General features: G+C 44.8%; 1 protein-coding gene across 6 annotated transcripts in view; it reads left to right on the top strand.

The window, feature by feature from the left end:
- The window catches only part of LARGE1 (LARGE xylosyl- and glucuronyltransferase 1), a 458,303-nt gene that overhangs the window by 198,423 nt on the left and 246,898 nt on the right, over nt 1-12,982 (top strand). For all 6 annotated transcript variants that reach the window (XM_055574698.1, XM_055574701.1, XM_055574705.1 and 3 more), the window contains one exon: nt 7,647-7,818. In XM_055574698.1, the coding sequence (XP_055430673.1) occupies nt 7,647-7,818 (172 nt within the window). The remainder of the gene's footprint in view (nt 1-7,646; nt 7,819-12,982) is intronic.

A 12,982-nucleotide genomic window follows, 5' to 3' on the forward strand; every position in this document is an offset into this window, starting at 1 on the left:
AGGATACCTGGGTTCGATTCCTGGTCAGGACAATCCCCTGGAGAAGGGAATGGCTACCCATTTCTAGTATTCTTGCCTGGAGAATTCCATGGACAGAGGAGCCTGGCGGGCTGCAGTCCATGGGGTTGCAAAGAGTTGGACACTACCGGACGACTAACACTTTTACTTTCTTTCTGTTGATTCCAAGAATTTAATATCCTCAGTTGGACTGGAGTTTACTGTATGTAGGCTGGAAGTGAGATCAGTAGCAGTGTGGATTGTACAAGGAGACTCCCCCTAAAGGTTATATGGGCGACCACTCACACCCATTTCCACCCCCGCCCCTAAAACCCAGGAGTATGGTCCAATTTGGAGATTCACTAGAGAGGGCTTCACATTTCCCCATAGATCCCAGTTTGTGATTTATTAATCTTATATATAGAAATATAGGGAAAAGATATGGGTGATTTATTTTCCCTGTTAGAACTATCTCTGTTCCCTGTTTCCTTTTTATTGTCAAAGTTATTAATACCATGGGCTTTCCTGATAGCTCAGTTGGTAAAGGATCCACCTGCAAAGCAGGAGACCCTGGTTCAGTTCCTAGGTCAGGAAGATCCGCTGAAGAAGGGATATGCTATCCACTCCAGTATTCTTGGGCTTCCCTTGTGGCTCAGCTGGTAAAGAATCCACCTGCAATGCAGGAGACCTGGGTTCAGTCCCTGGGTTTAATGTCTTGTCTTTATCAAACTCCAAATCATGTATCATCTGAATCTGGGTAGCGCTGACACACACTCATTTGGAGAAGGGAAATGGGCTTTACTTCCCTCCTCTTTTTTAAAAAAATAATTTTATTTATTTATATGTATATTTTGACTGTGCTGGGTCTTGGTTGCTGTGTGGGCTTTTCTCTAGTTTCGGCGAGTTGGGGCTACTCTCTAGTTGTGGTGCCTGGATCTCTCATTCTGGTTTCTCTTGTTGCTGAGCATAGACTCTAGGGCACATGTGCTTTAGTGGTTTCAATAGAGCACAGGCTCAGTAGTTGGGGCACACGGGCTTAGTTTATCCAAGGCATGAGGATCTTCCCGGACCAGGGATTAAACCCATGTCCCCTGCTTTGGCAGGCAGCTTCTTTACCATAGACCCACCAGGGAAGCCCATTTACTTCCCTTCTCTTAATAAATAGATGCTCTGTAATCCTCACAGCAATACTGTGAAGTGAGCGTTTGAAGTTCCCATTTTACAGATGAGAAAACTGAGGCTTATGGTGGTTAAGTGACTTGCCTTGAGTCACATAGCTTATAAGCTTATTAGAACTGGTGCTAAAAATCAGGCTCTGGGGCTCAACAGGCTGTGCCTTTTTCAGTGTATGGTACCGATCTGGACCCAAGCAATTACACATGCCTCTTCTCCTAATTGGCAAAAATATCACAGGTGGCATTTGAACTGAGGCCTGGTTAAGTTTGAAGTCATACACATGATCAAATGACTGTGTTGTTACCATAATATGAATGACATCATGCCTACCTCAAGGATTTCTAGTCCAGAGCTGGAAAGAGACATGGAAAATTAGACAGTGTGATGGCGTGCTGTGCCGAAGGAAAGGAAACAGCTCGATTTGGGAGCCCTCACCCAGCCTTGGGCAGCAGGGAGGGGGGCCGGAGGCTGGTGCCTTCTAAGTTGGGACTTGAAGGAAGAGCAAGATTTGGACAGAGGCAGAGAGCACAGGTTCCATGCTGCTGCTGAGAGAAGGAGCCATTTGTAACAAATACATCTGCTTCTCACCACACGTTCTTCCCCCCTCTAGATTCCTTAGTTTTCTTTCTGGGATTTTCTTTCTGAATACAAACCCATTCGAATGCTTCCTCTACCGCTAATTGAACACTCTAACTTAATTGATTATGTATTAAGTTGGGGACTTGGGGCGACGTTCAGGCCTGGGCTCACGTTGAGATTAATTTATTCCTGTAGTCCTACTGTTCTGTGATGCATCCGAGTGCCTCGCCTGCGTGTGAAAAACAAAGCCGGGAGTTGGAGCCGTCGAATTAGACGGCTTAACCCAACGTCTCCGCCAAGCTCTCTTGCTTTGATGGTAACCAAAATAGATGAATAAGTTAATCAAAGGTCTGATTAAATAGCACAACTCTGCGGCATGGGCCCGTGACTGCCAAGCTTCAGTTCAGGCAAATTCTCAGGGGAGTGAGGAAACCAAGCTGAGTTCCAAAGGCCCAGGCTTACACGAGGAAGAGTTTTATAAAACCCACGGGAGGGAATTATTCAGAGTCCTCAGGCGTCAGATCTTAAGGTGACGGCTGGCCTGGAAGCTGACTTCAAAGGAAGACTATGGTTTGGGAAAGGAACACAAACATTTCGCCTGACAGATTCCGGCTATAGCTTTGCATCTTGCTTGGTGAGGATTTGCGACTAATCAGTCACCTTCCTGTGCCATCCATCTGTCCGTCCATCTATCCATCTGTCTTCCCATGCAGCCTTCCGTCTCCCCAGCCATCCTGCAGATGTGTGTTATGTCTGTGATGTGTGAGGCTTGGTGCTTTGATCTTGCCATCATTTGTTTAAATTAATGGCCATTCTATTCTGTTAGGTTTGTCCCTCTGGATTCTTTCTCGTCTTTCTTCACTCTTCCCCTTGGGCTGATGCCTAAGGGCTGCATCCCCAAGCTTACTTTCTCACTGGATTCTGTTTGGGTTTGCTCAGTGGGCTACCCTGGCAGGAGTTGTAGGGGCAGGACGAGAGGGGGAGCTGAGATCTCTCTCCCTGATCCATCCTGAGGGATTGTTGCAGCAAAGTCATGTCTCTCTTCTGAAGGTCACTGCTCCTGCTAAGGGGCTTATTCATCTGACTCCCTTCTTTGGACACTAGCAGCAGCTGGCATTGGCCCTTCATGCGTTGAGTGGTAACGGCCCCCAACTCTTCCCCTCACCAAGTCTGCCCAGTGCCTTGTTTCTGCCCTTAAATTCTGCATTCATCCACACCCTGACCGATAATGATACACTGGAAGTGACTCCCTTTTATAAACGGCAGAGACTCCCCTCGCAGATTTGGCCAAGTTGACGTGGTGATTAATTGACAGTGTCAGAATATGAACGCAGGTGTATCTGACTCCAGGACCCAAGGTTCAGTTCTGTACTAGATCCCAGAGATGGCCCCAGACTTCAGTATTAAGTATTGAAGAGGCATATGCGTGCGCGTGTGTGTTAGTTGCTCAGTTCAGTTCAGTCGCTCAGTTGTGTCCGATTCTTCGCTGACTCCATGGACTGCAGCACACCAAGCCTCCCTGTCCATAACCAACTCCCAGAGTTTACTCAAACTCATCTCCATTGAGTCGGTGATGCCATCCAACCATCTCATCCTCTGTCATCCCCTTCTTCTCCTGCCTTCAGTCTTTCCCAGTATCAGAGTCTTTTCAAATGAGTCAGTTCTTCTCGTCAGGTGGCCAAAGTATTGGAGTTTCAGCTTCAGCATCAGTCCTTCCAATGAACACTCAGAACTGATCTCCTTTTAGGATGGACTGATTGGATCTCCTTGCAGTCCAAGGGACTCTCAAGAGTATTCTCCAACACCACGGTTCAAAAGCATCATTTCTTCATTAGTTGTTCAGCCACGTCCAAGTCTTTGCAACCCCATGGACTCCTCTGTCCATGGAATTTTCCAGGTAAGAATACTGGAGTGGGTTGCTGTTCCCTTCTCCAGGGGATCTTCCTCACCCAGAGATCAAACCCAAGCATAGCTATGTACATACTGGAAATGGGGAGAGAGAATCAGGATGAAGGGTGGGACCACATTTGCTGAGGATCTTTTGTGTACCAAGCAGTTGAGTCCTTTAAACTCCTTCAGTTTTTACATTAGCCATCTATTTGCTATTAAGTGATGGGACTGGATGCCATGATCTTAGTTTTCTGAATGTTGAGCTTTAAGCTTTAATTTAAGCTTATTCACTGTCCTCTTTCACGTTCATCAAGAGGCTCTTTAGTTCTTCTTCGCTTTCTGCCATAAGGGTGGTGTCATCTGCATATCTGAGGTTATTGATATTTCTCCCAGAAATCTTGATTCCAGGTTGTGCTTCATCCAGCCCAGCATTTCTCATGATGTACTCTGCATATAAGTTATATAAGTTAAATAGCATGGTGACTATATACAGCCTTGATGTACTCCTTTTCCTATTTGGAACCAGTCTGTTGTTACATGTCCAGGCAGATAGATGGGGAAACACTGGAAACAGTGACTGACTTTGTTTTTCTGGCCTTCAAAATCACTGCAGATGGTGATTGCAGCCATGAAATTAAAAGATGCTTACTCCTTGGAAGGAAAGTTATGACCAACCTAGACAGCATATTGAAAAGCAGAGACATTACTTTGTCAACAAAGGTCCATCTAGTCAAGGCTATGATTTTCCCAGTGGTCATGTATGGATGTGAGAGTTGGATTATAAAGAAAGCTGAGTGCTGAAGAATTGATGCTTTTGAACTGTGGTGCTGGAGAAGACTCTTGAGAGTCCCTTGGACTGCAAGGAGATCCAACCAGTCCATCCTAAAAGAGATCAGTCCTGGGTATTCATTAGTAGGACTGATGTTGAAGCTGAAACTCCAATACTTTGGCCACCTGATGCGAAGAGCTGACTCATTTGAAAAGACCCTGATGCTGGGAAAGATTGAAGGCAGGAGGAGAAGGGGACGACAGAGGATGAGATGATTGGATGACATCACCGACTCAATGGACATGGGTTTAGGTGAACTCCGGGAGTTGGTGATGGACAGGGAGGCCTGGCATACTGCCGTTCATGGGATTGCAAAGAGTCGAACACAGCTGAGCAACTGAACTGAACTGTGATGTAGCAGCAGCTCCATTTTTACAGATAAAGAAACCAAGGCTTAGGGAGATCAACCCTTCCTGTGGGGCTAGAGTCCAGATTTGAACTTTTGTTTCTTTTTTCCCTCCTCCATGCTACCCAGAAACAAGGTGACAGGTTGCAGGCAGTCAATGGTTCTTTCTCTTGAAATTGACACATGGTGAAGAGTTCAGTTTATGTTTTCTTTTTTTCTGCTCAAAATTGTACTCACTTAATGCAAAGAGCCATTGCAAAACTGAGAATAAGGAATAGCTAAAATTGTATTTTGAGACAAATTGGAGATGAAAACATAGCATGGAGTAGGTGTGAGAAATGGAATGGGTCATATGGGTTATCAGAGAAGGTCCTTTCTGATAGCTTTCTTAAACTGACTTCCTACACTCCGGTTTCCCATCACTGGATCCTTATATGTTTAAAATGAAGACTGTCACGCTTAGTTTTTCTTTACAACATTAGTAGTTGATAATTTTTAAAGTTGGCAAGTATAGATTAAATGTGTGTATGTAACCTGAATATATATATATATATATATATATATATATATGAATGTATGTATATCTGTATCTGGGGCTTCCCTGGTGGCTCAGATAGTAAAGAATCTGCCTACAATGCAGGAGACCCTGGTTCAGTCCCTGGATTGGGAAGATCCCCTGGAGAAGAGAATGGCTACCCATTCCAGTATTCTTGCCTGGTGAATTCTGTGGACAGAGGAGCCTGGCAAGCTACAGTCCATGGGGTCCCAAAGAGTCAGACACGACTGAGCACTAACACTTTTTCATATCTATATCTATCTATAGAGAGAGACAGTACTCCTATCATCCCCCAAATGATTGATGCCAGTGGTTTGATGCTGTGCTTCCATTTCTTTTTTCTCTGCATTAATCTGAGTGGATATGTTTTCGTATTATTTGATTATATATAGTGGTTAATAAGCAAAAGCAATTTTTAGGCTTCCTTTTTTCTTTTTACTTTTAACATGTCAGTTTCTTTTCATTTCATCTTAGTCTATATTGTTTGTAACAACTGCACAGTGTGCTGTCCATGTTTTTTGTCTGCATCAGTTTTTAGTTGTGACATGCAGGGTTTTTTTTTTTTTTTTTTTTTCCTTTAGCCGCAGCATGAGGTCTCTTTGTTGAGAAGGAAATGGAATGGCAACCCACTCCAGTAATCTTGCCTGGAAAATCTCATGGACAGAGGGACCTTGTGGGCTACAGTCCATGGGGTCACAAAGAGTTGGACACGATTTAGCAACTAAACAACAAATATCGGCTCTTACCTATGGCATGTGGGATCTTAGGGTATATGGGTTCTAGTTCCCTGACCAGGGATCGAACCTGGGGTCCCCTGCATTGGGAGTGTGGAGTCTTAACCACTGTACCACTGGGAAAGTCCCTTATCAAATGTTTTAAATACTATGTTTATATTAACTGTTTAATTTTTCGGCATTTGGATTGTTGCTATTTATTTACTTTTATGACATGGTGATGAACTTCAGGAATAAAACTTTGATCTCGTTCTTAAGTGTGACTTAAAAAAAAAAAGTGTGTCCTCAAATGGAATTATAAGGACCAAAAGGAAGAATATTTTTTGGAATTTTTATGATGCGACCACATTTTCCATTAAAGGGTTCCATTCCAAATGTTCATTTCTTGAAAACAATTGTACTTTGACTTCCACGGAGATTCCCGTGGCAGCTGAGAGGAGACCCTGCCCATAAGGTCTTCATAAATGACCTGTGTTTCTGGAAGCTTTCATCACACTGGTGTTCAGTATTATTGTTAGCCTTCATTATCATTATTATTAGTCGTAGTACCAGTAGTATCATTAGTAGTAGCATCAAATGGTACTAAGGTGTGTGACTCGCTGATGTTCCCACCACCTGAGGGACATTGGTGGTTCCTTTGTTTACTCTTGTATGTTCTCAGTTGCTCAGTCATGTCTGACTCTTTGGGACCCCATGGACTGTAGCTTGCCAGGCTCCTCTGTCCATGGAATTTTCCAGGCAAGAATACTGGAGTGGGTTGCCTTTTCCTACTCCATGGGATATTCCTGACCCAGGGATTGAACCAGCCTCTCCTGCACTGGCAGGCGGGTTCTTTGCCACTAAGCCACCTGTCATTCCTTAATAGCAGATGAGGATTTCAGTGTAGCCCTCCATGGGTCACCCTTCTGTGTGTACATCCTGTCTTGCTACCCAGTGAAGAGTGGCATATAAATCATTACCAGGTCCTTCCTGTGTCTTTATCTGAGAGTAAAAAGAATGGAGCAACAATAACCTGCTCCATTGTAGCTTTAAAAAAAATAGATAAGTGTACGCCTTAATGATATCATTAAGTAGTCATTTTTAATGACACAGAAATGGAATAAGACTTTAAGAAATATATCTATCCAGGAATAATTAGACATCGGTTGCAAAAATATATACAGTGATTCAATTTTTGAAACTTTTATTCTTTTTGTGAATTTTCTCCAATGAGCCTATATAATATAATTTCTATAATAACAGAAATCTTATTTTAAAATACCTGAGTGAAGTATTTGCATGGGGTAGTTATTTCAAAAACATTACTCTCCTTCTCCCTTGATTCAGATAAATTTTCTTCCAAAAGAACTTCACAAGCCAAACTGTAAATTACATGAACAAATCTTTAAGAAAATATTCATTCATTTACTCAACAATTTTTATCGGAACCTTTTTATGTACCAGGCACTATTTATAATGCTTGTACAAAAAATTAAATGTAGTGATTTTTTTTTTTTTTTTTTGCTTTCTCCTACTCTTTCTCTTCACTTCCCTGTCTAGTCTGAAGTTTCCTGGATCCCCAACAAACACTACTCTGGGATTTATGGTCTGATGAAGCTTGTCCTTACCAAGACTCTTCCTGCCAACCTGGAGAGGGTCATCGTCCTTGACACAGACATCACCTTTGCAACAGACATTGCCGAGCTCTGGGCTGTGTTCCACAAGTTCAAAGGTAATTGTAGCTCTTCCCCCCGCCCCCCCCCCCCGATATCTGAAGGTGTCAAATGACATAACAAGAATAGCAATTGTATTTTTTTTTAATGTGAGGGCAACTCTTAATGAGGTCATGCTAATTAAATAGACAAGGAATTATAAATAGAGGTGAGCATCAGTTCTACTCTCATTTGGTACTTGTTAGAGGAAAACAGGGATTGGCTTGTATGTCTTTAATAATTGAAAAAGTAAGATCTGTGTTCATAGGAAGAACCCAATTGAGGGTTGTTGAATTGCTTTGTAAGAGACAGATATCAAATGTGTGTATTTTGTGTGCCCATAATTGAGTGTTGGCTTCTTTGTGTGGAGACGCGCATTTATCGGTTTTCCCTTTTTATCAAATGATACTTTGATTGCTGAGAAAGCCTGTGAGATGGTGGTGATGGGTATTCATTATAGAGTGTTTGAAAATGTTCTTATGACTTTTTGTTTCATTAAAAAGTTGATGGTTTATCATTTTAAAGAAGTATGTAAGTTTGGCTTTCTAAGAGGTTCTTTCTAGTCAGTTTCTTCTTAGTTTTTATTGTTAACTCTTGTCACTGCCCCAAGGTATGTGTGAGTATCAGGTGGGAAATTGTGAGGACAATCAGTGTTTATAACTGGTGTGGATTCATGAGAGAAGTGGCAGGCACAAACCCTACTATTATTTTAATACCCTTCTCCCAGGTGTCATCCTTTAAATTACGATATTAGTTTTATATTCTCAATATTAGACAAATACATTGAGAGATAAACCTAGCAGTGAGTTTTGTTTTTGTTTTTGTTTTTTTCTGACTTCTCCACTCTGGCTTCTGTGTTTAAAATCCCTCCTGCCTCTTCTCTATAGCTCCTTATCCTCTGAAGGTAAAATATTGCTTAGTGATTTTAAATCACAGCATTCTCAAGAATCACAGGCTATTCCAGTTGGTTTTAGTTTCCATTCACTGACAGAAGAGTAAATTCCTCACCCACTCCAGTCTCTGCCTGCTTCCTTCTGGGAGCCTCCCAGCTTTGGGATAATTGAAAAAAGTCCTCAGCACACCATGGGGGCAAAACACTCTGACCCTTGGCTTGGACTCTTTTCCTTGTCAGGATCAAAACTTTCCTTATTCATGTCAATAATGACACTAATAGACTGTTGAAACAGAGCATGTCTCAGCTTTCCGATCTCTTCTTCATAGAATGTTTGGATCTGTCGTTGTAGTTCACAAATAAAGGAACAGAAGCTTGGTGGGATGCAAGGTTCCACTTGGAGCTGAGACCACAGTGCATGGGTGTGTTGTCTTCCCTGAGCATCTCTTTTCAAGTCCCCCATCACATGTATTTGTTTTTGTTTTTTCCTGATTACACTGCACTCATTAGGGACTTTTTTTTTCTATAGTTATGTGGCATTTTACTCCTATTTTAGTGCTGACCTTCAGTATTCAGTGATGCATTTATGCAGCAGGCATTTGTTGCATCCCCGCCGGGGGTCACCAGCTATAAGGAGTCATCCACTGGGCCCTGGCTGTATGATGAGAAGTGAAGGGGAGAGAGAGTCACCACCTCCCATGGACGGAGGGACCTCCACCTCCAGCTGGGACCATGTGACTGTAGAGGTGATGATCGTGTCCGTCTTACAGGATGAGAGTAGTGATTGTGTGTGGTGGACACTCACATTCCCCTTTGGGAGGAAAGGCTCATTCCTCCAGCTGCTGGAAGACTGCCTGCAGGTGGGCTCTGCTCTCAGCCCTCTTTGGGGAGTGGTCTCAGGTGAAGAGAGTCACCTTGCCCGGGGCCACACCCCACACCATGGACTGACTAATGCATGTGATATCTTGCAGGATCCACTGGCATCTGCCTGGCAGCCCCATTTCTCCCTGTGCCCAGTCCTGCTGGCACGCCACCCCTTTCATAGACGTTGTCCTGAGAATTCTCCCTAAGTTAACCCCCAGCGTGCTCACTCCCATTCCCGCGTCTACTTCCCGAGAAACTCAGCCTGCCATATGCATTCAGAGCTGCAAGTCTCTCCTGGATGAGTGTAACCCAGCAAGATCCCAGGGACAGGTGGTCCCTAAAGGTAACCTGTCACTGGGTCACATCTATTCTGTCCCAGCAAGGACCTGCCACAGCGCTGGTAGGGTTCTGTCACCACTCACAACCACAGTAATAATCTGGTGTTAAGCCCGCCCACCCCCATATCCCTGTGGATGGGAAGGCATCCAAGGCTCTTGGTGCTCCTGGAGATGACCCAAGGACGTGGATTTGGAGGGCTCAGAGACTCAAGGCAGCTCCTGGGGCAGAGCAGAGTATATGGGCCAAGGTCCGGGCCGGGGAAGTTTGACTGCAAGGAGTTCAGTTAATGGGCTGCATTTTATTTGCTCATCCTCTCGTTGGTTCATTTCGAGCATTAGTCAGGCCCCCACAGTGCAGAGGAATCTATTAGATGCTGTTGTTAGAACAGGGCACCTGCCTTCAAGGAGCTCACAAACAAGGGGTACTGTGTCTGTGTTTACCTATCGCCAGCAAAGTCGTGTAACAAGCGTCTGAGGTTTTCCCATGCCCGCCCTAACTTTTCTGGGGAAATAAGGAAATGAAAAGAAAGTAAGTAAGCTCTTCTCTTTTCCATATGGCGCTCTTTAGTATAGGGGTGTGTGTGTGATTATTTTTTCTAAACGGAATGATTAGAAGCCAGTTCATGGAATAGGAAGGAAGTCCCTTAGGACAGACCCATAAATGTGGAACACTCTGATCCAGGAGGGAAGGTTCCCCCCTCATAAAGGTAATCGCAGTTGGTATGTTTCACTATAAACCTTTTGGGTGACACTGATGCCATTTGGCCTTGCTGGGTTTTCTCTGGTCTGGAACACCTGGTTTATCTGGGCTGAGTGACTCTGGTGTTCAGTCTCGTACAGACTTGACTCCTTAAGGATGCTGTGAAATCCCCCTTGCCTAAACTCATTACATAGAGAACCTAGTAAAGGGCTTTTTAGTAAGGACGTAGACCAGCCTCAGTCTCTGCTGTGGTCATCGCCTCTGTGGCATTTGCCTGTCTCTGCATCCTGATCAAGTCTACTCCAACTGGCATGGGGGCAGAATCAAAGGCATAAGGAAGTGTGATTTTCCCCAGATTTGAGAAATAAAACCTCCATCTGCAGAATACTGGCCCAGCTTGTGAAGTTCCAGGACAGCCTTTTTAAAGTAGTTGTGAGCCCTAGGAAGTCTCTGCATGTCTTCATCACGGTCCAGTAGAATAAGCCAGAACTGGAGCCCCTCTGGAGACTCTGTGACCACAGGCAGGCTACTTGACTCCTCTGGGCCTCAGTGAGCCAAGAACAATGCCAGCAGGGTCCTTGCAGGAAATGCACAGATAGTTTGCATTATTCTTCCGATGTTCCATTTTCTCTAAGGACTCTTGCCAGCAGGTGTGGGGTAACAGCAGATACCATTAACGGGTGTCTGCCCCATTACCTTGCAACTTTGCCCACAAAGCCATGGAGCAGCTGTAAAGTGTACAATAATGTAAAAAGGCCAAATATGAAGAACTTTGGAAGTATTGTTTTTAAAAAGACGTTTAAGAACTTCTGTAGTTTTAATCACTTACCTTGAAGGGGTTTTTGGACTCTCTAGGACCTTTGTGTGGGACCTTCCCGCATCCCTTCTTCCCTGCTTCCCTGTTCCTCCAACCCCACCTTCCACATCTATTTGGTCACTCATTCATTAATTCATTATCTTTTGAGCCCTTGGACCTGTCCCTGGGCCCTGGGGGTAAGTCACACAGACCCAGACCTGCCCCCGTGTTGCTAATTCCTATCAGCTGTTTTTTTCTGTGTCGGGAGCCAGACTATCTTGTTTCCCCCTCAAAAGTCTCTAAGTGTCTTGCCTGAGACCCTACAGCCTGCACGAGGCCGTGGTGGAGCCTGGATGGAAGCCAGGCCGATCCCAGGCTGACCTCAGAGCCTACTAGGTGTTTAACCACTAGATTCTAGATCCAACTGAACTCACAGTTACGTTAAAGTGTGGAAAGTACCTTGAAAGGCAGAATTCACGGTGAAGTAGAATCACATTTGAGGGGAAGCAGCCTTGGCAATGGCACCCCACTCCAGTACTCTTGCCTGGAAAATCCCATGGATGGAGGAGCCTGGCGGGCTGCAATCCATGGGGTCACTAAGAGTCAGACATGACTTCACTTTCACTTTTCACTTTTATGCATTGGAGAAGGAAATGGCAATCCACTCCAGTGTTCTTGCTTGGAGAATCCCAGGGATGGGGGAGCCTGGTGGGCTGCCGTCTATGGGGTCGCACAGAGTCGGACACAACTGAAGTGACTTAGCAGCAGCAGCCTTGGCCAAGGGGCTTCCCTGATGGTTCAAACAGTAAAGAATCTGCCTGCAATGCAGGAGACCCAGGTTCGATCCCTGGGTCAGGAAGGGCCCCTGGAGAAGGGAATGGCAACCCACTCCAGTAACTCTTGCCTGGAGAATTCCATGGACAGAGGAGCCTGGTGGGCTATAGTCCAAAGGGTTGCAAAGAGTCAGACATGACTGAAGCGACAAAGCAGCAGCAGCAGTCCTGGCCAGGAAGGCTTGTAAAGGGAAGAAGCAATGGCAACATTAGCCTGATGGCCCCACTTAGAAGGGATGCAGTATCCAGAGGCCAGAGGTCCGGAGAGAGAGCCATGCAGACACTGAAACACACTGCAGTCTGTTCCTCAAACAGACCAGGCGGGCCCTGCCTTGGTCATTTGCTCTGATGTCCCCGTGCTGGGAATGCTAGTCCCCCAGGTCCCTCCCTGTCTTGCTGCCAGAACTCCCTTTAAGGTTTTGCTCAAAGCTCAGCTTCTCTCAAGATTTCTGCCAACTGGCCCCTTTAATCCTGCAACCTGGGGATACCATCCCATCCCTCTCACACTGTTCTTTCCTATTTTTTACTGCATCCATCATCTTCTAATCTAGTCCATAATTGCTTATTAAGATTGTTCTGCTCCATCCAGGCAGCCACACAGACTCCCAGATACTGAGGACCTGGCTGGCTTAACCTGATTATTGTGTGTCTTTCCAGCTAATACATATGTACCTTGAGGGAAGGGGTCTTTGTCTTCTTCCTGACACTTTCCCAGCACGTAGAACAATACCTGGCAGGTGCTCCTTAAATAAATGAACAGA

The sequence above is a fragment of the Bubalus kerabau genome, chromosome 1, assembly GCF_029407905.1.
Source record: "Bubalus kerabau isolate K-KA32 ecotype Philippines breed swamp buffalo chromosome 1, PCC_UOA_SB_1v2, whole genome shotgun sequence".
In the NCBI taxonomy this organism is placed as follows: Eukaryota; Metazoa; Chordata; class Mammalia; order Artiodactyla; family Bovidae; genus Bubalus; species Bubalus kerabau.